Here is a 27,818-nt window from a genome sequence, read left to right on the forward strand (position 1 = left end):
AGGGGCCTCTTTTCCGGTAATGTGACCGTATTACTGGGAATACTCAGCAGGGTTGTCGCTCTGCTCTGTCGTGCCTTCTGTGGTGGGAATGAGCCAAGCTGTTCACAGGTGTTATTTGTAACTTGGCTGGTGTGCTCAGTGCTGAAATCCAGCGGATGCGACTATACTTCCACTATGATACAACAGTTGGTTCTGACTGTAGTGTTGAGTCATTTGCCCTTCAAACAGAATTAGAAAAATTCTAACTACAATTCTGCAAGGAAAGAGTGTTGGACCAGAAACGAGAAGCGAGTAATGTGCTCATGACGATTTCGACTTGCAGCAGCTAGCTTCGTTCTTGAATACCGGTACAGTTGTCAGAACGCAGTCAACGATGTGCCAGTGAAGTGGATGAGACGACACTGAGGAGACTTTAACTACCTCCAATGCATGGTTGATGATACGAGCTGAGAGTTTAGGGAGTGCAAGTGTTAAATAGAGGTTCTACCTGTATACTGCACATCATACTGTGAAGGTTACTTTCTGATTTCAGTGCAACCAGACCCCATCACAGCGCTGCGCTGCTTACTGCACGTAGACCAACCCTCTTTCTGTTCATCCGTTCTTGGACTATTTGCCTTGCCCTTAGTGAACTTTTACTTTATATTCGCTGGATTTATAACTTGTTCGGACAATTTTGCTTGCTCTTGACTTATTAAAAAAAGGAGTTGCACCAAGTTCTGGTCTAGAGGAGAATTACTCATGTACCTGACCTGAAGTATACATCAGCTGGGTCAGAGTGTTTAACTGGAAGTCTAACAACTATAAAAGGAGTAAACTATTAAACTATTGTTTGTTTGGAGAAATTTGCACTTATTCATTTGCAGCCATGATGAATCCATGGAGAATAACGGAGGAAGAGGTGAGGATAATCACTAAAAAAAATGTCTGTTATTCTGAATGCCTGCTTTCGAATGATTGACATTTTACTTATCCTTTAATTCAATTCAATTCAATTCAATTCAATTCAATTTTATTTCACACACCATTCTCATGTGTCACAAACCCCTTGTGCCCTTACCCAAATCACTAACATTTGGTTAACCTTTCTGTAACATTTGCTAGAACCTGCAAAATGATAAGCAAATGTTTAATTTTAACCTTTATGCTTAGGTGGAATGTGTAAATATAATGGTAAATTTGAAAGGTTTAGGTTTATAAAATGCTTACTAACCTTCCAGAGAAGCGAATTATTTAAATGAGCTTAACCTTTAAAGGTTAAGCAAAGGTTAACAGGAATGGTTATATTAAAAAAGGTTAAGGTTAGCTTCTTAACCTTTAAATGTTAAGCTCCTAAGCCTTAATTGGGAAAAAATGCTAGTTAACCTTATATAGAGGCGAAATATTTAAATGAGCTAAACATTTCAAAGGTTAAGAAGCTGTTCTCTAACATTTGAAGGTTAACATCTCTGAAAGGGAAATTCACCTTTGGTAGCTTCTGAAAGGTTAAGGATACTTCCTTAACCTTTTATTTTTAAAGGTTAGGGAAGCTCGCCTGGTAGCTATAGCCATATACTAGTATGCAATTCACACGTCCTGCGAATTGTGTACTTGAGGCATTTTTTAAATTGCTGGACTCTACATTCATGTGTGTACATGTATACACAAAAAGTCTTCAATCAAAATTACCAAACTGAAAGACGTACAAGCTAGTATGTGCTTATAAATCATTTTTATAGTACATACCAGAAACATACAGATCAAAGTACATACAGTAATTGCATTTGATCTTTTTACTGTTGCAAGCGGTCAATAAAAGGGCGATGTATTGTGCAAAATAACTTAACAGTAGTGAACATGTAATTTTCATTCTTAATCACACATTCTGCAAAAACTAGAGCAAGTCAACTAGTCCAATGGGATGCCTCCACCTCTCTGGCAGTCACTAAATATTGCCACGAGTGAATTTTACCAATTACCTTGACAGGATCAAGTGGATTAAGTTATTAAGCCTTTAAACTCAGCCAAAAATCTGTTTATATGTACAGTAGTTGCATTGGCAATGTATTGCTCAATATAAAAATAAAAAAAAAATGAAAAAAAAAATGTCTGAAACATTATTATACATCTAGCACAAATTCAGCTGATCTGGTCCAAAATTTAATCAGCTCATCTTCATAGAAATGGAGTATCCCTGAGCCAGGTTTGATGAAAATCCATCAAGGCATTCTTTACATATCGCGGCAACAAGAAATAGGACGGACAGATGGACAGACCACCCTTCAAGGCGGAACATCACTGAAGGTGATCAAGGTTTAACCCTGCTCCAGCAGATCCAACTCCGAAAAAAAAAAATGGTAAAACTTACTTTGGCGACACTTTGTCCTATAAACCCAAAACGTATGTCTTGAACATCTATACCTCAATGCCTTCATGTACACCAGATCTGATTTCAATTGCTTGCAAACTGTGAAAGTACAGTACTTTGTTCCAGAAGATTTTTGCAAATATATATTATTACTATGGCAATGCTTGAACATGTACAAACATTAAGGATGTCATGCACAACTGTACAACTGATCATACATGCCCAATTTCACCTTAATTGCTCAAATGCTGTTGAAGCAGTTGACTCCACAAGATTTTGGTATAATTTTGGTTGCCATGGCAATGCTTAATTCTCTAACAAACATAAAAAAAACATATCATGCACATCTAAACCTTAATCTCATCTCAGATGTACGTCTCTTAGCTACTTTGAAAGAGTTTTATTCACAATGTCATCATAATTTTCATCGTTTTGAGCATTACCATCATATTGATATGAGGGGCTGCGACAGCTAATGAGTGAATCCATTATGCTGAATCCGAGTGATTATTTGGTACTAGCTGGTCAACATATGAATATTGGCAAACTCAAATGACCCACAATTTGCTATTGGCAATTTTCTACTCTGCAAAATACGCATTACTTGTAACTGTCAAAAATCACTTATAAATTTATTTCATTTTTTAAACAATAATTAATGCATCATTTTTGTAAAAAGCTGTAAGCTGTTGGAATACATACATACGTACATGTAAATATAATACACACATCATGACATTCGTACAGGCAGTAAAGCGTCTTTGCCAAGACGTACAAAGAGGTATACAGGGGAAACTCGATATAACGAGATGGTCGGGACCTAGTCATTTTCCTCGTTGTAGCGGATATCTCGTTGTATCAGTAGGCATAAAAGAAAGCATAACATAAGGACATTAATTTGCACACGTTGGACTACCCATCATCTTTCAATCAATACTGACAACTTGGTAATGTGTGTGAGGGAATTGCTCACCTTTATGGGTAAGATGTTTTTCACCAATGAAATTCAATATCAAGAATGTGTTTCTCATTAATTGTAGATGTTTGAAGTTGTAAATCTATCATATAGCTTGCGATTGTGTCAAGATCGACTGTGGATTTGTATGTGGTTATGGTATGGGTGTGTGTTGTGTGTGGAAAGCTTGAATACGGTCTGCACAATGCTATGTGTGTTTGTGACACATTCTGTATGTACATTGTGACTGCGTTTGTGTGTAGATGGGGAATTCCCTACATAGAAAGCCAATCACAGCATCAGATTGCCTCACACCTGCTAAACTTCATGATGTCATGGACTGTATACATACGGCCGTCCCACCACATTTTCTGCATGTACCAGTGCGCGCACACACACACACACATACACTTACAACAGGGAGGTGTCCCTGCTTACAACATGCAGTGCTAGCTGTAGAGTGCACTGAAGAAAATATGTGTGTACAAGACAGTTTTTGGCGCATTGAGCTTTACAATCTCGCAACATGATAGCACAGACAAAGTAAAGCTTTACCCAAAGGCATTTTGCTTTTAAACCTCGCTATAACAGGTTTGATTGGCTTTATTTTTCCTTGTTTGGAAATCACACAATTTATCTCATTATAGCAGTTATTTCGTTATAGCCGATCTTGCTATTAGAGTAGCATTTTACATAGACTTGTGTGGAAGGAAATCTGGAACCGGGAAAATTTCCTCGTAGTAACCGATATCTTGTTATAGCAGTGTTCGTTATACAGAGTTTCCTCTGTATTTATTTTATGATACATCAAATGCCCTAAGACATATCCTTGTCAACTGCCAACACCAGCAATAGTGATATGATTTTTCCCTAGATACAGAGGACTCTTGTTATGAGGTCTTTGGGACCAGAGAAATATGCTACTTATAATGAAACCTTGTTATATCAGGGTTACAAAAACAATACAATACAAAGGGGAATTAAAATTTGGGACCACAAAAATTACCTTGTTATAATGAAAGCTCATTATATCAGTGCTCATTATCATGAGAGTCCACGGTTTTTGAAATTCAAATTAAACCCGTTCAGTGCTGAAACATTGATTCCATATCCGATATTCTGAAAATGTTCAAGCATAATGTCAAAATCTAAAGCATCAAACGCAGCTTGACGATCAAGGGGAATAATGTAAACAGCCATTTCCTGATCAAGTTCACAAAGGATATGAGTGCTGAATTAAACGGCTTTGGCACACAGTGCTCTGGCATTGCAGCACTTGTTGGTGAAGCGCAAATTAAATGCCTGTTCTGTCGTTTGTGGCCAGTCATACCTGGCAGTGACTGCCTTCATGTATTCTGAAAAGAGACAGAAAAAGTAAAGAGTATTATGAATGTATAATTTATACGTACAAACTTTCTTACATTATATACCTCATCTGAGATGAGAAAAAAAACCTTATATGTTGTATGCCCTAACCTAGATTTACATGTATCGTATGGGCCCTGTTGCATAAAAATTAAAATTGTTTACCTGAGAAAACTGTTTTTGTTTTTTTTTACATTTTATTCCTTTTCCTGTGTTAAAGCCAATGGCAAAGTCAGACTAACCAGATTTTTTAGTTTTTACCCGAGTTTTTCTCAGTTAAAACTTTCATGCGATAGGGCCATGGAGTGCCGTTTTCACAAACTTTTTATGAACACTGTAAAAAAATTTTTCCAAAGTTTCATGAGTTAATTTGACCCCACAAAAATGTGAATACTTATCACTCAGAAAAGCACAGCTGATAATGATTTACTGTATACGCCATATATTTCGCGAGTCTAAATTTTCGCAAATCGGGAATTCCCGACGATTTCGCAAGTGTTTAATTTGCGATCATGAAGTCCTGTACTGAATGAAGAAGTGTACACGCGTACGTCGCGTTCACATTGGGGATCAGAGTCAAATTTTCGCGTGTCTTTAATTTTGCGAATAGCACCCGACTCGCGAAATTCACGAAAATAAAAACCTCGCGAAATATCTGGCGTACACAGTAAATAAGATTCAAGATTAATATTTCTCAGACCAGGCTTGTTACAGTAATAGATGTTCGGTCATGCAACTTCAGACAAGGTTTTACGAGTCTGCGTGAAACTGAAACATGCAGAGTTATGCAATGTTTGGCCAACATTAAAGTAAAAAAAAAAAAAAAAAAAAAAAAAAATTGTACATGTACACATGCATGCCAGCAGCATGTGACCATCCAGCAAAATATGACATGCATGCAATCATGTAAATGATACGATCTGCATGTGTACAGTGTAGTAAATGAGTGGCCATTAGAAATAAGCATGAAAAGTTCCAAGGAATTTGATTAACTTACGGTAGACAATAATTCCACTAAAATATTTTGATTTATGCAGAGGATTAATCAATGCAAGTCCATGGAATTAAATTTGAACACTTTAACATCAACTTAGCTGATTGCCTGAGGAATATGACTTCGACTTCTGACTTTGACTGTATTATATTCTTGACCTTTCACTAAAATGAAATTGGTCTAATGGCTTGTAAATCGTTTTCTAATGAATTGAGTGGTAGAAAATGTGCCAAACATCACCGACCTTACCTCTAATTGCTTCCACTGCCACTTTGTTCAGTGGCTTCCGGTTGGCCACCTTCTTCTTAGCAGTTCTTATGCCCAGGGAAGAAGACATCGCGAGCTCTTCCCGCGTGAACACCATCCCAATAACTGCATTTAGAAGGAAGGCTGGTCCTCCATTAGGACCCTTGGAGACAGCCTTCTGTTCCGCCTTGAAGAGGTCCTTCTTGTCCACCAGTATTCCAGAATACTTTTGAACATCAGCAGGGTCACTGATGAGAGGACGCTGGAAAAACATATACAACAATTTTTACATCATAAATGCAATGCAAAGCATGATAAATGAACTAAGTACAGGTAAATCCTGTTATAACGAATTGCTTGGGACTGCAAAAAAATCCTTTGTTAAAGGCAAATTACATTTTAAATGAAGTTCAAATATCATGTACAAATACTACATGTACAAACCATATGAACATTATGTGATATACATTCCTAGTATAATCAACAATATGACACAAATGGACCATGTACATTTCATCAGTGACGTTGAAATGTACACAATACATGATGAACTATAATGTTTATTTTGAAGGAAAATATGTAAGAACTGAAAACCAATACTTCTCAACAAAAACGCAGCATAAACCGTGATTCCAGTTTTCAAAATTGACACTTCGTTTCTGTCATGTCTCTCGTTTATAAACTATGCCTGGCTTTGTACAGGCATAGTTGGTAGTGAAGGGCTTCGCTAGTGTGTGGCCGAGTCCAAGTGACCTAATTTTATCAGCGCACACAACGCAACTGCCGAATGCATGCACCATGTACATCATATATTCAGCTATTACATAAACTTGCTTGTTGCTCAATGTTGTGCTGAAGAGGCGAGGCTTTGCTTGCGTATCAAGAAGTGTCTGTTGATCAGAGAGAATGATGGAGTGGGGTGCTTTTGAGGACTGAAAATTTGCGACTTCCCTATAAGCAAGCTCTAAATCAAAGGAATATATGAAGACGGGACAGAACAATCAGTTCGTAATGAGTGAAAATTTGTTATAGGCCACTTTGTTTCATGGGGATTGTTTTGCTGTTGGTTTGCAGATGCAGAGATTCAAGACTTAAGTTTTATTTCATTTGTAAGCAGTCATTCTTTAGAAGGGACTTCGTTATAATGGGATTTACCTGTAATATATAGGAAATTTTGAATGTTTGATCACCTGGGTAGCTACCTTTGCTCATAAGTTGTGGTTAGATCAGTGAAACCTGGTCTTGTTATATCAGGACCATAAAAAAGCAATACAAACTTATAAAGTAAAACTACCTTGTCTGTTATAACACCTCTAGAGGTTATATCTGACCTCTATGTGAGGTTTAACTGTACTAGCAACCTTCTAGCTTCCACAGTAATGGGTATGGCTGTTACGGCACTAAACCAATGTGATGTTGAAACAGACTGGGGATTGGCTATCTACACACAATCATAGATAAGCAATGATTGTAATACAATTGTAGTTTATGTCAAGCATACCTTACGGACATTTTCCTTGTCCTGGTGTGAAGTGGGTGATGGAGATGGTGTTGCAGCTGGTGGAAGGTGACAAGGACTCTTGGTTATGGACCGAGGAATGTTTTGGGTTGAGGAAGGTTCAGTTGATTGAAGGGAACTTGTGGTGGTTGATGATTCATGCTGTAAGCAAGGAGAGAATGTCAAGATGAATTGATGAAAACTAGAACTATCACTGAAGGTGATTAACCCCCCCCCCCCCAGTGTTTATTTATAGTATGTGATATCTTGAGGGCACTGAGAATACCGAAATAAGTGGTTACCATGGCAATGCATCGTCCAATACAAACACAAAGGACATTTTGCACAACTGTACTTATTACAGAGCATCATGCACACCAAATTTGACCTTCATAGCTTAAATGCTTAATTTTGAGAGAAAAATGAATGGTTACGATGGCAACACATTTTTCTCATACTAACACATTGGTGTCTTCCAACTACACCTGTAGATCATCATACATACTAAATTTGAATTTAATTGCTTGAATGATGTGGAAGTTATTCAATCTGCAAGGTTTTGGTAAAATTGTGGTTACCATGGCAACGCTTTGTCTGACAAACACAAAAAATGTGTTCCACATCTGTACCTCAAGGCCATAATGCATACCAAATTTGATTTCAATTGCTTTAAAACTGTGGTAGTTCACTCGACAGGATATTTAAAAGAAATACATGCTGTTACCATGGCAATGCTTCGTCAAGTACAAATACAAAGAGTGTCTCGCATAACTACACCTATAGATCATCATAGATACCAAATTTTGAAATTAATTGCTTGAATACAGTGGACGATATTCCCTCCACAAGGTTTTGGTAAAATTGTGGTTAGCACGGCAATGCATTGCCCAACAAACACACACACAAAAAAAAAACATGTCTTGTACCTCTTTACCTCACTATCATCATTTACCCTAAGTTTCATTTAAATTGCTTCAAAACTGTAGGAGTTCGTGACGCAAGATTTTGCATTAGACTGACCTCACGCTGATTCCTATATATCCCCTTCAAACTACGTCTGGCGGGGGTATAATTATAATTTTTTCAGTGGAACTGGAAATCTCGTGGTGGCATTGGCCCTAAAAACTATGCTGGGCATCTCTGGCCAAATTATTTAGCCATACGTTAAACGGGTCAGTCAGATTTATTTCGTCTACTTAGGCTAAAATGAGAAATAATCTTGTGTCCGGCACCCTACCTACCCAAAAACATGTAAAATGGTTCTAAGTGAACCAATTTCATAAGCAATTTGGCGAAATGAAATGTATTCTTACCAGGAATTTTTGTCCATACAAAAACTTTAAAAAAGGGGGGCAATGGAGAAATGAATACTGTATTCTAGCACTGATAAAATACAATAATGTGAGATCATGGTTAATTCAGGTGAATAATCCCTAGCATACTGGTTTCGTTCAATTAGAGCATTATGTTTGTATGCCAAATTTTTCTTACCTTGGTATTGGAAACAAATTATTTTGTTTGGCCTTATATGTACAATTACCTGGATACTCGATGTGTGGCATGAGAGGAGATCCGCAATAGCCTTCACATGGTATTGGAAATCTGGAGAAGCTGTAAATAGAATAAAAGTAGTACCACCTTCAAGTTCTGGAGCATAAGACAAACCCCCGGCTTGCTTTTAGAGCCACTGGTTAATATTGCAGTTGATTGATGTTAACATTCTAAAACTGGGCTGCTTGACCAATGTAATATATATACAGTTTGTATGTTCAGATTTTTGCCAAAATTTGTCTCAGATACTTTTTTAATTTTTTTTTTGGACATTAGAATCAATTAACTTGAATGATTTAAAGTTGAAATAATGTAATTAATATCAATTTAACCACCAAAACAAAATTTGTATTGGAATTGTACACAAAATTACAAATTTGATCCGTTCTCGGGCCAATGTTCAGGCAGTGTATGTACAAAACATTATGTAATACTTCGGAATGGTGTACCCGGAAGTGGCAAATTTGGTCTAAAAAATGTGGGAGACTTCAAAGAAAAAAAAATCATGAAATGGCACAGCAAAATCTTTGCGGGTTGTGGAATTATCGCACGACAAACTTCAGACTTTTGTTTTTGATGTCAAATAGAAACCATCGTTTATTTCTGGCACTAAAGACAAACTTAAACTTCCAACTTGTTTTTTAGCACCATGAGGAAGTGCTTCTTCACCTAAAACCAGAAAAAGATATGGGTTTCAAATACCTGTATAATATGGACACCAAAACTGTCACCCAAGTGTGATTGAAATTGAAGCCCAGAGTACAGGATTATTCAAGTTTTTGTAGCATTACAGATGAGGGACGCCACAAGGAATTCTTTTCTTACCTGCAAGTCCTACATGCTCATTCTCTCTCTCCAGACGCTTCACCTTGGCTTCAAGAATCCCTATTTTGGTATTTGCAAAAGCCAGGTCTCTTTCTAACTTTCTGATTCTCTCATCTTTTGTCTCCATAGTAGTGTAAGTCGGAAGGTAACTGTTGTAAATTGGTTGAACAGCGGGCTCCCAACTGCTGCCACCTATGTTTGAAAAATAGTTTGTGAAGTTCCAAGGAGATAAATAAAAAGGGCAGTCAACATATCAGAAATCTGTATTGCATCATGCTGTCTTCATATATAAAGATTATCTACATACAACTGAACTTCTTTTGGGTTGGGAGACTGAACCTCTTTTGGTCAGTAGACTGAACTTCTGCCAATTTTTGGCCATATCGGTATAGGCCGAAATTATTTGAAAATTTGTTTTGATAACGATATAGAAAAAAAAAAGGAAAGGAAAATTTAGAGTTTGAAAGCTGTGGGATATCAGTAATTTCCAAGTAATGGGTAGAATAATTCACAAAGTTTCAGCCATATTGAGGACTGCACCTAGCACTCTATTTTCAAATTTTCTTTAATTTTCTTAATATCGGTGTCAGTACCGGTATCGGCCGATATGAAATGTCCTCATATCGATATCGGCTGATATGCGTTTTTCCATAATGAAACCGCCCTAGTTTTATTTCAAAATATACCTTCATCAAAAGGTGAAGACAACATATCTAAGAAGCCACCATGTTGCTGATCATCATGCTGTAATGGTTGATGATCCTGCTGCTGTGGCGGTGGTTGAACCTCCTGCTGCTGTAGCGGAAGTTGCTTCTGCTGCTGAAGCGGAAGTTGCTTCTGCTGCTGTAGCGGAAGTTGCTTCTGCTGCTGAAGCGATGGTTGTACCTCCTGCTGTGGCAGTGGTTGCTTCTGCTGCTGAAGCGGTGGTTGTACCTCCTGCTGTGGCGGTGGTTGTACATCCTGCTGCTGCAGTGGAAGTTGCTTCTGCTGCTGAAGCGGTGGTTGTACCTCCTGCTGTGGCAGTGGTTGCTTTTGCTGCTGTAGCAGAAGTTGCTTCTGCTGCTGAAGTGGTGGTTGTACCTCCTGCTGTGGCAGTGGTTGCTTCTGCTGCTGAAGTGGTGGTTGTACCTCCTGCTGTGGCAGAGGTTGCTTCTGCTGCTGTGGCGGTAGTTGCTCCCCCTGCTGTTCGTGCTGCTGTGGGGGTGGCTGTACATCCTGCTGTGTTGGAGGTTGTTCCTGCTGGTTTGGATGCTCCTGCAGCTGTTGTCGTTTCTGTGGCTGTGGTGGTGGAGGTTCCCGTGGCTGTGATGGTGGTGCATGCTTCTGCTGCTGAGCGAATACGGAATTAAATCCGTGGATCATCCCCATGTTAACCAGTTGAGCAGCTGTATGAAAGGTATTTTTGTAACATCACTTTAATGACGAGGGTCACAATGAAATTTTGAAATCATTAGATGTTTAATAATGTGTGTGGTACAGATCTGCAATCATATAAAGCACTAATACGTGTATATTATGTAATGGTAATATACAATATTACATTTATGTCAGTAATAATACTATACACAGTAGGTTAGCACTAGCCTAAAATATCTTGTGACTCAATTTCAAACCTTTGCAGGCCATTCAAAACCAAATGTAGGGGTCCAATCAGAATTTCAAGGGTCCAAACTTCTGGGCTCTGAAATGGGTAAACAATAATGGGTCTGTCCTGGTGGGTGTACTCACGTTTTGCAGAAATGTCAGTTTTTGTTTGTTTCTCTTCCGCTTTCTGTGACTTCTGTCTCTTTCTTTTTTCAGTTGCTGTTTTTATTGCCATATCTGCACGTTTACATACAGAAAAAAGGCACTTTACACTTCAATTATAAGACAAAAATCATGATAAACAAAACATGAAATTAATCAAAATATGCAATATGTCGAATACCGTTGCTGCATGTTTATTTTCGCAATTATCTAAAGTTGTGATTCAGCACAGACATGCAATCATGCTTCAATGATATCCGCATTCCAATACAGGGCTTTATTTATTTAAAAGAAAATTGCTGGAGAGCAATGAATCCCTTTCATGAAACATAAAATCTTCCAGGAATGTGATTTAATTTAAAAAAAAAGGAATGTCAGAGCAGTAAATAATTCTTGTGGAAGTTTTAGGAGGGTTGTAGAATGAAATGTATATCACCCTCCTAAAAATGAAGATTTCCTAATGATATGTATAAAGCATGGCAAATCCCCCCCCCCTCACCAAAAAAAAAAACAATCTCTTTTTATCATTTCAGCATTTTCTTTTACCACAGCAGCAATCTTCCAACAAGATACATGTAGCCATGAAATTTCCACCCAGCATTGTTATATAAAATGTAATACAGAATTAAATACAAATGTATGATATACAATGTACATACCTTCTCAGTTATGCATGGAATGAACAGTGTACTGACATGGTAATATATACGGTATGCATGCTGTCAACAACGTCCAACTTCTGCAAATGATATGAATTCAACAGTAAGTTAGTGGCTGTATGTAATACATTTAGATAACAAACAAACTTTAACAAAGCTTTGGGAACACAAATTCTCATGTGAGCTGCACTATTAGTGTTGGCTCACGAAAGTAGGAGGAAAGATTATAGTAGGTAAATCCCATTATAACAAAGTCCCTTTATAACGAATGACTGCTTTAATACAACAAAGCAATGCTAGAGCTGAAGTTAGATTACTAGTAATGCCTTGCATGTACAAACCATGCAATATTGCACAGTGATTCACTTATAACAAAGGATTTTGCGTGGTAAGATTATAAGGGGATTTGCCTGCATTGAGTACATCTAGGGGTTTTTCAACATTAACAAAATTATCAACTACAATATTCTAACATGAAGATATTTCAATCAATTAGAGAATTTGTTTGCAAAAACTGGTAAGTCTGTTAACATTTTGTCAACGGTTTTCCACGATGATTTCTAACATGTAACGCCGAAAGGTTTGGCATTTTGCCCGACAGGTTTGAAAATTGCCAATAGGTTTGAAATCATTACCAACAGGTTAAAAAATTTTGACATGGAACAATTGTTATTGGAAACTATTACAATGAACACATAATAAACTACATGTAGATATGTACCATGCCCTTTCCTTGGTAAATCGGCATGTTTACATGCGGTATTAATCAAAGTTACAAGGGTTTGTTTGACTTAGGCGAGGTTGACTTATGAATAATTAAAGATAAACTAGAAATGTCGCTACAGCGACTGGTTATACCCCCGCCAAACAACATTTCATAAGCTTTGGTCAAAAAATTGAGGAAGTAGTTAAATCCGCAAGATCTTTCCTTGATCTTCTGCCATTAATATGCCGTTACCATGGCAACGTACTTTCAGATACTGTCAAAAAATGCGTCTTGCACATCTACAACCAAAGGCACACATCTGTACCAAGTTTCATGGAAATTGGGCAAAAACTGAGGAAGTAGTTTGCAACACAAAATTTTCCATCATTTTGGCTCATAATATGTGAGCTGTTACCATGGCAACATACTTTTTGTCACTGTCAAGAAATGTGTCATGCTGACCTATATCCTAAGACAAACATTCAATATGAATTCCATGAGAATTGGAAGAACACTGATGAAGCAGTTTTGCCATGAAGCATTTTGCCCTATATTTTACCAATAACATGCCGTTAACATGGCAACGCACTTTTTGCCACTGCGGAAATATGTGCCTTGCACATTAACATATTCAGATGAACATCTGTACCTAATTTCATAAAAATTGATCAAAAACTGTGGGAGAAGTTCGCGACGCAAGATTTGTACCCATTTTTGCCCATAATATGCCGTTACCATGGCAACGTACTTTTGGGTACTGTCAAAAAATACGTCTTGCACATCTACAACCCAAGGCACACATCTGTGCCAAGTTTTATGGGAATCGGTTGAAAACTGAGGAAGTAGTTCGCGACGCAAGATTTGCAACGGACCGACCGCCCGACCGACCGCCCGACCGACCGTCCGCTGATTCCTATATACCCCCTTCAAACTTCGTTTGACGGGGGTATAATTATATTATATGAATAATTTCAAAGGATTAAATGTTAGAAGAAATAAAAACATGTTTGTATACACACACCTGTCTCATGACCTTGTCCACAGCTTTCCTTCTTCCTTTTAGTGTTGCCTTTCGTTCCTGCCTCAACAGCATTCAGTTCTCCTATTGTTACATGATTTGGGTTGATCAAACTAAAATGATTGATGGAATACAATGTACACAATACAATAAGGCTGAATTAAGTCAGGTTTTTTTGGTCAGCAGTGGGGGGCGAATTGGCACTGGCCCCTCTTTTTATGCTGCTGACCTTTTTTTTTCCCCCTTTAGTCATCACGCAAAAATGCGTGCGTGATTACTGATGACCTTTTTTTTAATCATCACACAAAAATATTCGGCCGAATTTTCGGCACCCCCTTTTGGTGAATCCTGGATCCGGCACTGGTCAGCTACACATATGAGCAGGGAGGTGCCTCCCTGGTGATTACAGCTCGTTGTTCCGAAGGTTCGTTATTCCGAAGGCTCTTTAGTCCGAAGATTCGTTATTCCGAAGGTTCATTGTTCCGAATTTCATTTTCGGATTAACGGATCTTCAGAATAACGAACCTTCGGAATAACGCCACAAATGTTCGGATTAACGAACCCTTATTCATTTTTGGTTTAACGAACGTCTAGGTATAGGGAATTTGTGTGTTTCGGATTAACGACCCTTCGGAATAACGAACCTTCGAATAGCGAACCTTCGGAATAACGAACAGCACCCCTCCTTGGTATATAGCCGTCTGCATGGTAAACCATCCACCACAAGAGGAAGGTTTTCAAAGACTTGGCAATAAGCATTAATGTGTCTTGCCCGCTTGAATGACTTCATTAACAAAATAACCAGAAAGATTTACACATGTAGCCTACTAGTATTCTACTGTACTACCCATGCATTAATGAGTGCATGGACAAGGATTAAGGACCTATGCAGAAACTTGCACAATGTTAGTGGAACGATTATATTCAGTTGGAAGATGACACAGTCTGCAGAGCTGCCAACCTTTGGAAGCACAAATTAGCACTCAGCAGCTCCAAAATTCGTATTTTTCCACCAGAATTCATATTTTATCCATCTCCCTCTTTTTGCTATCTTGAATCAAAGTCGTCGACTTACGCGGCCTACAGGCTCTAAACATAACAGTACGACACATGCCGAAGTATCGAACTGGTCACCAGCACGATAAAGATTCCAAACTACGCAATGTTCAGCGTTGACTGCTTTCTCGCAATTGTTGTTGTTGGTGCTTAAAGGCGCGTCGTTCAATATTGAATATTTACGCCAATATTTACGCAATGAATGTGTACAAGTGGATGTATGTACCTCCAGAAACTTGCTGGGCTGGTTATGGAAGCCTCCACTATCAAGCAGGGGAGGGAATGCTTTCATCGTCTCAAAAGAGCTTCTGTGAGCGAATGCAAAACTCTGTTCGGTGTTTCCAATTATTGCCTAATATAAAACATAATCATGCGTTGTTTTCAGGCTTTACCCTTTTCATTTTACTGGATTTTAAAAATCAGTATTTCCTGAAGTATCCCAATTCATTTTACCCTAACTGGAATCAGAAAGTCAGCTACAACGACGATCGCAAACTGCCGCGCTGCGTGTGGTTGTGCCAATTTGCAAACACGTGGTGAATGCACCATGTGCTCCTGCCTAAGAGGTTACTGCAAGTTCGATGGATCGAATGTGCCATAGCTGAGCTGAATGGCTTGTTTACGGTAAACATGCAGTTTACGTTTGATACGAAGAAATCATTACGTCCTTCACGAGGAATAACATACAAACAAACAAACAAAAACACCTACGAACGAATGTTGATAGTCAAAACTTTGAAAAGTAACAAGCAGTTATGATGAGCGTGAACTCAAATTGATGTGCAATGTCATGATTCTGCTGTCTAACCAGGTGATGACTGCATCTCATTGGACATACTCGTAGTGAATTTGTCTGGGCATACGAGACCTTTTCGGTATTTCTGTGATTGCATTTTCAATTGACTGATTAATCGATCCTTTTCTTTTTAAGTGTTCAGGGAACATAAGATATTCGAATATAGTGTACTGCAGTACACTATATTCGACTGTTTTACGTTTCCTACTATGCGCCAAAAGAAAGGCTATAGAATCACGATATCTTGGCAATGATTCCTTTAATTCAACTAATACGATCGATATTTCCTGGATATTTATACGCTGTTTCAGAGCTACCAAGTCTCACGCATGGCACCCATTTCTTCTCACGTATCGGGCAAATTCTGCAACTGGGGCCAATAATAGGGAGCATAGCTCGAAGGATTAAAGTGATAGTTGCAATTGAAGGTATTATTTCCCTTTTGTCTTTCAAAATAAGTAAAAAAATAGTCACTTAAGTATGCTCCTGCACCATTAAGAGCTGAAAATTAAAAAAGCTCCCTACCGCGGGAGGTGGGAAAACCCCTCCGACACCATCGCTTGCGCGCATATTCGCGCGCCGAGATGCCGAGTCATGAAATCTCACTCATATTCTTTTTTTTTTTAAAACTTCGCACCCCTGCTGTTTACTCCAGTGCGCGCATTCTTTCGTCTGGCACGCACCTGGGTGTGGCACCTGCTTTTGTGGAAATTTCCACAAGGGGGAGAAGGGTGGGGGGTCAAGTTTCTTCGAGCCGAAGAGAGTGCACGTAACACGATCTCTTCGCTCTGCTAGTAATTTATTGTTATTCGTGCTTTCCCCTTATTCTTTGCTGATATTGAACATATTTAGGTTTAACTTTACGAGGGTTGGTAGCACGTGCATGGTTCTTTTTGTGGTGAGGTGTATGTAATTTTTTTTTCATCATTCTTGGGAGGGGAAATAAAGAAGAGTAAGGGGGAAAGAAGAATAAGAGGGAAAGAGAAATAAAACGAACAGCACGTACGCTCAGCATTCACAGTAAGCCGTCTTTTTACACCAGCATAGTTAATTATCAGCATCACCATCAGACATTACTCAGATCATTTTAGCCTTTTCCTATCAACATTAAGAAACACGCACAGTCCCTCGAGATAAACACCTGGGAAAATAAATAACAAATACAACATATCAACACCTCCCAACAACACAAATATCTAGAAAAGACAACACACAGCACACCGAAGCGGCTGGGATCAAACTTCGTCGCTTTGATCAGTTGATTCGAAAAAGCATTGCAGGAGATCAGAGAAATCGCCGTTACGAAAATAACAATGCAAGACACTTGAAAGAATTACGTCTAAATACTTCAAAGTACAAAGGGAACGGATACTAGTGATATAAAATATAAGAAATCGTACCAAACGAGGTGTGAAAAACGACAGAAATAGAACGATAAGTTTAGTACACATACATGTAACGTAGCTTGACCAGACCCCTGTGCGACTTCGAGACAGTGGCTGCGTGTAGTTAGTTCTCTAACAGGCCCTAGGCCTAGCAAAAGTTTGCAGCACCGAAAGCTACGCGAAAATAAATGCACATTGGAAGCTCGGTTTTGCGACGAGATCCTTGGGATCAAGTCAATAAACGATACAAAACAAAGGAAATTAATTCATTTTGACCGGAGAATAGTTTATATTGTTACACGAGATCTCCTTTAAATGGGCCTAGAACCACTAGAAATACATGGAGTTTCCACGAAACTCGGGAAGGAAAGTTCGAACGCTTTTCACTTGCACATACTGCAGACAGCAGTGCACATCAATACACGAACAGAAACTCACCTCTTCCTTGCAGAAAAATGATGCAATAACGTTACAAAAAACACACACAACACTCTAAAAATCATTTCGTACTTGGGAGGCAAGGGAAAAGTGGATGAAGAAGAAGAGAAAAAGAAGCAGACATTGCACAACGGAACGCTTCTACCCCGACTCAAAACGGAATAGGGTACTGTCTGTTGTGGCAGCTGGCTACAGTTTGTAGCTAAGCTACATACTGTACATGTACTGTATACTCACGCTCCCCCAGCCGCCAGTAGCCGGCCGCGCCGGGGATACCAATAGCGATCGGTGTTTTCAGTACTAAACACCCGTTGATCCAGGGTCCGTAGGCAACAGGGATTCACGCACGCGAAGTTCGGTTCGGTGTACACAGTACGCAAGCGGCGAATTGCGTGTGCGCACACTTTTCTATTCAGCGCTTTCCACACATGGTGCGTACGCGTTGCATCGATATCCCAGCTGAGTAGAGAATGATAACATTGCACATGCGATGTGCGTTATGCCATTTTTTTTACCCATTATTTTTTTCCCACTGTAAATTCGTACTTTTTAAGGATGTTTTCGTATTTTCGTATTTTCGTATTTTCGTATTCCCTTCGATTTTTCGTAACAAATATTTTTAACAATTTTCGGAACGGTTGGCAGCTCTGTACAGTAATCCAAGATTACCACCTTACAACTCAAGAGTAAAAATTGGGGTCAGGGTCAGCTGTGAATGTAAAGCCTAATGTTCTACTACAGTACTCTCCGCGTAATCGGGTATCGCTTAAACGGGTACTCCGTTTATTTGGGTAGTAATGTCAAAATCAGTTCCAATGCACATTAAAATTACCTGATAATCGGGTTGCCTCTCCGCATAAATGGGTAAATAATTTCTTCTAATCTATTGTCTACCCACATTTTATCACAGATATAACATTTTAAGAAATCATGAATGTCAAATTTTCCATCGCTAACCGCATTCTCTGCCTAATTTGAAAAGAAGACCGATCATTTGGGGAGTGATCAAACATAAAAACACATGTACCAGTACCGACTTGCCACACTTAAACGAGCATTACATGTAGCTGGCACTCATAGACATAGACAGACAGGAGTTATCCACACTTGCGCTCCTCCCTTGCTCCCCAACAACATTCACAATACGAGAAATTTGCAAAGAAAGGTCATGCAGCAGCTCCATAATGTTGCTTTTCCCCAGTCAATTCTCGAAAAGTAACCTGACGTTCTACGTGACCAGTGCACGCAAAGAGAAATGTTCATTTCGGAAAACGCCTTCATGTTAGCGGGCTAGAGTCTATACTCAAACAACAAAGTTTTCTGAAGGACATATTTGTCCACAAAAAGAGTGTAAATTATTGTTCGTGACTGAGGAGTGAAGCGTAATGTATGTATAATGTGCCGTGCAAGCACGCGCGTTACGCATACAGTGTAGGTGTTTGGTGCAGTGTACAATGCATGTACATACACATTGAGTGTGTCAATTATGAATGAGACCTGTTCTGTTAATCGGGTACTCCGCTTAATCGGGTAAGAAACGCTCTGCCCGAGCCTACCCGATTATGCGGAGAGTACTGTATTACGATAAAACAACTTTAAAGTATAGGTATAAATCAATGAATTTTAATTTAATACAAAATACTCACCAGAACGTGAAGAAGCTTCAAGTTTCTTTAATTGTTTCACCATATCCCTTTTCTTCTTCAGCAAGGCCTGTTTGTCATCTTGAGATAAAAATAGTTATACAGTGTATTCCAAAAATGTTCTATTGGACTGTGGGATGGACGTCAAAATTGTTTATTTTTGTAGGGGTCCTGCTGCAACCACAGTGACAATCTGTAATCACCATTTTGCTTCTTTGGAGCTGTTTTTGTTAGTCTGCCTTTATTCGCCGGCCGGCGTCATTTTAAAAGTTACTTTCCCAAAGATGAGCTGTTCGAAGGATTTTTGCCATAAAAGATGTGTTCTGGGGGATTCTACTTTGATGACAGCCTGATTTGGTGAGTAGTATAGAAGCCCCCAAGTGTTGGCATAATGCAATATATTTGCACAATCTGGCGAGGTCTAGTGACCTCACGTTAGTAAAAAAAAAAATTAAAAAAAGTGCAATTATTGACGACCAGGAAAGGACCTGAACGCGCGAACAGCGTGATACTGGAGTAGATAGGAGAGCTAGCCTCTGTCGGTCGTGTAGAGAACATTAAATGAAAAAAAAAAAATCAAATCTAAAAGAGTTGAAAATCACTCGAAACGACTATAAAATAGGCCCTCGGTCTACACTTTTACATTATCTTTCTCTTGATAGGTAAATTGTGAATTTTTATCACTTGAAAATCGGCAAATTGAACTGAACATATGTCTTAATTTGACAACATCAGTCGTAGCTACCCTATAAGTACAACTTACATCATGTACAAGTGTAGAAAGAATACGCTCCCACCACCGAGTGAGTGATACTGATAGATATCTAGATCTACTATCCCATATTTATGTACCGGTACATATTGCTAGCTGGGAAGTAAATCATTGAGAAACTGGTGTAGAGACTAACCAGATTATAATTCCTACGTTCGTACCTGTCATGTCCACAACCACAGCGTCATAGAGAGTGCTTCGCGACCCCCATGGAGCAAGACAACTGTCTCCTTTTACTATGGCCGGGTAGAGGTCTTGTAAAGATGCACCACGCTCAGACATCTCCACCTCATCCCCACGTACGCAGTGGATTACACCATCCTCGTCGAATTTTACCAATGCCCAGATAACTAACCGGGGGAAAAAAAAACATCTCTCTCAGATATAGACGTCGACTTTTTCTAAAGCTAATTTGCTTCAGACAGGAAGTCATTTCAATGATAATTTGGAAGAGGCGTACAACTAGGCCAAAGTATTTTCTTAAGTCGTTTTTAAGAGTTAAGTCATAAGTAAGAGCTATAGAACTAGAGCTTTCTAAAGAAATATAGAATACAATAATTTAGACTTAAGAAACATCAATTTCCATGGCAAAACTTGAACAAAATAGAAGTAAGAACACCTAGAGTCTCTATGTCCATGATTAGTTCTATGACTTGCTTATTAAAAGTTCACTAGATAGATTCTCTAGACGTTTTTTACATTGGTATCTGATTTATCTAGATCTAATTTCTAGATCTATGAATTAATCGAGAAAATTCCTCTCTTTAGACTTTGAGTTTGATAACTTTATAAAATATAAGGATAGACCCCTAGTATGCCCTAGAACAGTTACACAACACTTTCCGGACCCACTAGAACCTACCCGGTATAGGCCCTAATGAATTTTCAGAAAGTCGGGACTAACGACGTAACGTTTCAGGTCTAACTGTTAGGAGGGTCTAGAACTGTCTAGTAGGTACCTAACGTTAGGCCTAGACCACTCTAGAAACACTTCTAAAGTCTAACCGTAATGTTCACGTTAACTCGAATCTTCGTTTCTATTAAAAAATCACACACATGATGCATCGATCACGATTGTGCAATTGTCAAAACGACGTTATGGGACAGTTGCAAACAAGATGGAAACGATGGAAATTGTGTTTTAAATCGTAATCCTATTCTTGTTAACGTTGTAGTAAGTTAACGAGTAACGTGCTTTAATCACGGGCCAGGCCGCGGTCATACGGCGAGCTACGCCTTAACAGTTACAATAGACAAGTACGAAGTAACAACGTTAGAGTCTATAGGCCTATCGCCGTTACAGGGTACACTAAACACTTAACGTTAAAAGTACAGGCACTGCAAACAAAGTAAACGTTAGCTGTTAGCTGTTAACTTATAAGGCTAAGCCAAGGCTTTAGAATTAATGTTAGAGTTTAGTCTAGAATTAATTAACGATTAAAGAATAAAAGACAATTACCATCATCAAATGATGTTAGAGTCTTGACTTTCCTCTGAGTCTGAGTCGATGGGCAAGCGCTGCCGGGTTGCTTCGCCATTTTTGTTACTAACTACAGCATGCACGCAGATAGCGCAATAGCTAGCTACTATAGCTAGCTCATCAGTTAGTTCAGAATAGGCGCGAAATTCCATCCACCACATACTGTAGCAAACTCTGCACCCCGCATGCAGCTACCCGGTGCGCACGGCGCATGTGGCGGCAGCCAATAGCATTGCGCATTTATAACACACATATCTATAGTCGTGTCCTCATAAGTGAGATTCGTATCACTGATTGGTCAAAAGTATACAGCATGAGATTACAAACTACAGTGCGAGCTCAGTGCAGCGGTGCGCCGTGTACTGGCATCGATGCACGCACGCACGTGAATAACATCTCGATCGCACGTGTAGCGAGTGCATGCAACCCACTCCCTGTATTATGGTAGGTCACAGACTCTACTGTGTGGTAGGTCAGTGATGCAACCCAGAAAATAGATCAATTACTAGTAATCGAATCTCGCACACTGCGTGCGCGCGCTGTGTGCGGGCCGCCGGGCGGCCGCCGGGTTTTAATTGGAAGTGGACACACAGCCGGCCAATCAGAAGCCCGGCAATCTTTTATTTCGCGGCTAGGCTCCAACGCAACGGGGGATATTTCGACGTGCCTTGTACTGTGTTGCTAGACCTTAATTGGCCTATTTTTTTCGGCTGGAATAATGAATTGTTGCAACAAAATGAGCGCCGAACCTGAAACAGCCGAACCTGAAAAAGCCAAAGGAAAAGCCAAAGTATTAAAATCTGGTACGCGCCAAACTCAAAGACGTGGGCCATATAAAAAATGGATTGCAGAACAACCTGTCACGCCTGTTGAAAAGCATGTTCATCAAGTGGAATTGTGCAATGACTCGGCGGGACCAACGGACACTGCAGTAAGTTTTGGTTTATAGACGGTCGGTTGCTAGCTACACACAACCCTGTAGCGAAGCGACAGGATACATTACACGTATAGAAGTTAGATCTAGGGACACCTAGCCTATATAGTATAGGGCCTAACGTTTAATAGGTCGATTGGGGCCTATACCTGCGACACGCTGGGCACATTGACTTGAGTGAGCACAGCGACAGTCAAAGAACTTCTTTAGGAATTAATATTTTATGAATTTTCATATTGGTTTTTTAATCGATAGACTAGACTAGACGAGCTTAATGCAGGAGACCTCAGTCATACCAACGTTAGTCGCATAAAACTGGACAAAATACTTTTAAAAAATCTCTTCAACTCGCCTAACTAGCTAAATCCGAGACTAAGAGTTTGGTTGCCTCCGTACTAGCAATTATAGTCCCGTCCCCACTTAACCTAATTATTATGTTAGGGCCTAACGTTACTAAGTTACAGGGCCTACTATTACTAATAGGCCTAGCTGTCATTTTAAAAATCAATCAAAATTGCTCTTGACTCTTGTGGCATCAAGATCAACTCACTATATTAGGAGTAGCTGTTAGACCCAATCCACTGCACCCCTCTAGGCACCTAACTGTTAGTTTTTGTGAAATGGTGCTGAAGCACAAAGGAATTGCTTAGGCCCTATCTAAACTCAAAGGCAAAAGCTCTCCCTTCTTGTTCTGCCCATACTGGCTTGGAACTGTGACAAGATTCCATCCAGGCTAGGACCAGGTCTTAAGTTCAAGATTTCTAACGTTAGTTCCTCAAAATCTACTCCCACTCAGTGTTCCATTTTGATTTGTTTTAGTGTGTTTTCTCACGTTCCATTTTTGCTGCAGTGAAATAAATGAAAACATCCAAATCTTCCGTCAGTACGCCTATTTAATACACTGACAAAATTACTGTAACATTATAGAACGCAAGTTGGTTACAATTTTTGTTGCTCATCACATAGACTCTAATTATTTGTTTATCGAAAAATATCACTATCCCTATCGGTAATTAAAATGTTGTCATTTCCCAAATAGTATCTATAGAATTTCTAGTAGATCATGGAGTGTCAAACATACCAACATTCTGAAATTGAAAATATGTGTATATTACGTGAGCCTCGATCATTATCAACCAATCACAGGAGGACAAATAGAATGGTCTATTTGATCCAAAATTATAAGTACCGTACTAGTCAGGGGTCGCACTTCGTTTTTTTTATTTTTTTTTTTTAGGAAGTGTATACAACCACATGCGTGTGGACGTGTGTGTACATGTTGCACACATGGAGGGCTTTATTGTGTAGCGGGGAACACACTTATCGCGTGTTGAAGTGGCCACACACAGCATATTCCCTGCTACGCAATGGAGCTTCTCCGTGTGTGTGGTATGTACACACGGACTAGTAACTTCAGAATTTTATGATTTTTAGCTAGTCCGACGTGATTTTGGGTGGCCAATGGCCAGCGGACCATCGCCAATTTCAAACCCTGTAGTAACGTGGTACTGGTACATCGAAAAAATTATAGTTATGGTTGTGTGGATGTAATAATTAGACTAATGCGTACATGATGTATACATTTACCTGAATTTTGTATCAAAATGCTGCAAATTGTTAATTGATGTTGTTTCATCCTCCTTTGTCAGGCTGCTTCAGGGCAAGCGGACACCTTCTATGACACTGATGCAGCAGATTTGGAGAGCAGCATGGATATTGAATCATTAGATGTGGAAGAAACTAGCGAAGCTTGTTCACCTCCTGAAAGTGACTTGCCCAACACACAACACGGAGACTTTTCCCCACCTGTTAATGATTTTCAAGACGAACTGCTGGATGAATTGCTGCATGATCTGCAATCTTCTGTACAGGTGGAACAGCGTGAAGATCTTGCAGATGATGCAATTGATGATCCCTTACTTGTCATCGCTGATGAAATTGCCCATGTTATTGAAGACGAGTGTCAGCAATCATATACTTGCAATGAAAACAATTGTGATGACGAAGATCCTCCTCTGTATCCTGGCTCAACTAGACACCTTGGTGTAACTGTTCTTCTTCTGTGTTGTTTTATGATTCGGTTCCGTTTGTCTGAAGAAACTATGCAACATTTACTTGTACTCATTAACTTGCTCCTACCAGAAAACAACATATTTGTCAAGTCACTGCATACTTTGAAGAAGTATCTTGGAAAGTTTACATTCTTGCCTGTTATCCAGTATTTCTGCTCCCACTGTTATACCCATGTAGACAAATCATCACAAAGATGTTCTAATCCTCATTGTATGAAGGATTTGACATCATCAGGAGCAGTTTCTTACTTTGTCCAGCATAGTTTAATTTCACAGTTAAGTGTTCTATTCAAACGGAAATCCTTCACAGACAAAATACGTACGCATAGATTTGAACACTACAAGTTGAACAAAGATGGTAATCTATGTGATGTTTACGATGGCTCCATATATAAAAACTTATTTCAAGGCGGCATATTGAATTCTCCCAATAACATTTCCTTTGCTATGAATACGGATGGTGTGTCAATTTTTAAGAGTTCGAAGGTTTCTATGTGGCCTGTTTATCTTCTCATTAATGAGCTGCCACTTTCAGACCGAAAAGCACGTGAGAATACACTTTTTTATGGAGTGTGGATTTCAGCCCGTAAACCAGTGATGTGGAGTTTTCTCAAACCTCTATACAATGATTTAGTTCAGCTTGAGAATGGTGTTACTTTGAAGATTACAATGGTGATAAGTTTACATCTCATGCAGTTTTACTGACTTGTACATGTGACCTTCCAGCGAAAAGTTTGGTGTGCAACAGTTTGCAATTCAATGGAAATTATGGGTGTTGGCATTGTTTACAGCGTGGGCATACATTTCGAACACTCAGTGGAGGCAACGTTCATGTCTTTCCATACAACGAATGTGACCCATGTGGTCCTGCACGTACATTAGACAGTATAAAGAGCGATGTTGACACAGCGGTAGGCAAAATCAAGAATGGTGAGAAAGACTATGTAGAAAATGGGATCAAAGGCCCATCTTGGTTGATGTTTCTGAGCCACTTTAATTTCGCCCATGGCTTTGTAATCGATTGTATGCATGGATTGTATGGAGGGGTGACAAAGCTTTTGCTGAAATGCTGGTTTTCCCATGAAAACAGACATGAAAAGTTTTCATTTTTTTCAAGTAGACAAAAGGTGAGTGAGCTTCTGTCGCATATTAAACCAACAATAAATGTGACCCGGGTTCCACGTGGACTAGATGATTTAGCATTTTGGAAGGCATCAGAATACAGGAACTTTCTGTTGTATTGGGGGATACCTGTTTTGCGACACATCCTTTCAGCAGCTTATTTTGCCCATTTCTGTTGTTTGGTTAAAGCTACATTCTTACTCTCAAAGGAGATGATAACGCCTGGAGATATTTTGCAGGCAGAGGCATGCATAAAACAGTTTGTGGGTTCCTTTGCTGAACTTTACTCCGAAAGATACATGACAATGAATGTGCATCAAGTGCTTCACCTGGTGAACACTGTGTTAAAAACAGGGCCGCTTTTCGCCAATAACTGTTTTGTGTTTGAGGACCTTAATGGTTATATCGTGTCTCAAATACATGGCACACAAGGTATAGACACACAAATCATAAGCACTATAAACCTTATACAGGCTATTCCAATCTTGAAGGAGAAGTACGAAGCAGCAGACGAGGAAGCAAGTGCTTTCATTGAGAGTATAAGCAGACATCACATGTACCATAAGTGTTGGAATTTCATTCAGACAGGATTTTTTAGAATTGATCAGCTCAAGGACTATGTTTTGTCACCAGAGGACTTGGATGCAATCAAGCGTACATTCAACATTTCATGCAGCAGTTTAAAGATTTGGTCAAAGATTTATGTGAAAAGCAGCTCTTCGTATGTCTATGCATCTTGTTATCAGCGATTGGTTCGTCGTAATCAGAGCATTATCAAGTATGTGCAAGATCGATCTTGTACATTTGGATCAGTGAAATTGTTTACTATGCTTGAAACCCCAACAGGTGAAGTCAGTGTCGCTGTGGTCAAGCCATTTCATTTAATGGAAATGTACAATGAAAGGGATCACATCCATTGTGTGAAAAACTCGTGTGACGAGGCAGAGGTACATGTAATTCCAATTGGAGACATAATTGGTTCATGTATGTACATTCAGATCGAAGAAGATCACTTTGTTTGTGAGGTAGCCAATAGGTATGACAAAGACTAATTAGAGAACTCAAATATCTACGTGTACTTGAGGATGAGTGAAAGAAGGGCCCAGGTCCATTCAGCTGTGTTGTTTTATGATTCGGTTCCGTTTGTCTGAAGAAACTATGCAACATTTACTTGTACTCATTAACTTGCTCCTACCAGAAAACAACATATTTGTCAAGTCACTGCATACTTTGAAGAAGTATCTTGGAAAGTTTACATTCTTGCCTGTTATCCAGTATTTCTGCTCCCACTGTTATACCCATGTAGACAAATCATCACAAAGATGTTCTAATCCTCATTGTATGAAGGATTTGACATCATCAGGAGCAGTTTCTTACTTTGTCCAGCATAGTTTAATTTCACAGTTAAGAGTTCTATTCAAACGGAAATCCTTCACAGACAAAATACGTACGCATAGATTTGAACACTACAAGTTGAACAAAGATGGTAATCTATGTGATGTTTACGATGGCTCCATATATAAAAAACTTATTTCAAGGCGGCATATTGAATTCTCCCAATAACATTTCCTTTGCTATGAATACGGATGGTGTGTCAATTTTTAAGAGTTCGAAGGTTTCTATGTGGCCTGTTTATCTTCTCATTAATGAGCTGCCACTTTCAGACCGAAAAGCACGTGAGAATACACTTTTTTATGGAGTGTGGATTTCAGCCCGTAAACCAGTGATGTGGAGTTTTCTCAAACCTCTATACAATGATTTAGTTCAGCTTGAGAATGGTGTTACTTTTGAAGATTACAATGGTGATAAGTTTACATCTCATGCAGTTTTACTGACTTGTACATGTGACCTTCCAGCGAAAAGTTTGGTGTGCAACAGTTTGCAATTCAATGGAAATTATGGGTGTTGGCATTGTTTACAGCGTGGGCATACATTTCGAACACTCAGTGGAGGCAACGTTCATGTCTTTCCATACAACGAATGTGACCCATGTGGTCCTGCACGTACATTAGACAGTATAAAGAGCGATGTTGACACAGCGGTAGGCAAAATCAAGAATGGTGAGAAAGACTATGTAGAAAATGGGATCAAAGGCCCATCTTGGTTGATGTTTCTGAGCCACTTTAATTTCGCCCATGGCTTTGTAATCGATTGTATGCATGGATTGTATGGAGGGGTGACAAAGCTTTTGCTGAAATGCTGGTTTTCCC

General features: G+C 39.2%; 2 protein-coding genes across 4 annotated transcripts in view; one reads left to right on the top strand and one right to left on the bottom strand.

Annotated features, from left to right (window-relative positions):
• LOC139716766 (5'-AMP-activated protein kinase subunit gamma-1-like) overlaps positions 1–27,818 on the top strand; it is a 110,248-nt gene that overhangs the window by 16,162 nt on the left and 66,268 nt on the right. The gene's annotated exons all lie outside the window — the stretch shown is intronic.
• Positions 1,061–20,200, bottom strand: LOC139716765 (uncharacterized). 3 transcript variants are annotated; one of them, XM_071628298.1, is made up of 11 exons: positions 20,162–20,200; positions 19,232–19,309; positions 13,914–13,994; positions 12,187–12,266; positions 11,510–11,602; positions 10,468–11,166; positions 9,782–9,973; positions 8,946–9,016; positions 7,409–7,567; positions 5,911–6,169; positions 1,445–4,657 (listed from the first exon to the last, which is right to left on the bottom strand). In XM_071628298.1, the coding sequence occupies exons 5-11, from the start codon at positions 11,598–11,600 to the stop codon at positions 4,539–4,541; spliced, it is 1,590 nt and encodes a 529-aa protein (XP_071484399.1). In that variant the 5' UTR covers positions 11,601–11,602; positions 12,187–12,266; positions 13,914–13,994; positions 19,232–19,309; positions 20,162–20,200; the 3' UTR covers positions 1,445–4,538. The 3 variants fall into 3 exon arrangements, with proteins under 3 accessions (XP_071484401.1, XP_071484402.1, XP_071484399.1); XM_071628300.1 differs by lacking the exons at positions 19,232–19,309; positions 20,162–20,200 and adding an exon at positions 17,586–18,578 and having other exon boundaries at positions 1,061–4,657; XM_071628301.1 differs by lacking the exons at positions 12,187–12,266; positions 13,914–13,994; positions 19,232–19,309; positions 20,162–20,200 and having other exon boundaries at positions 1,061–4,657; positions 11,510–11,948.

The sequence above is a fragment of the Diadema antillarum genome, unplaced genomic scaffold (assembly GCF_040938485.1).
Source record: "Diadema antillarum isolate AM-2024a unplaced genomic scaffold, OU_Dant_1.0 scf00000069, whole genome shotgun sequence".
NCBI classification, from domain to species: Eukaryota; Metazoa; Echinodermata; class Echinoidea; order Diadematoida; family Diadematidae; genus Diadema; species Diadema antillarum.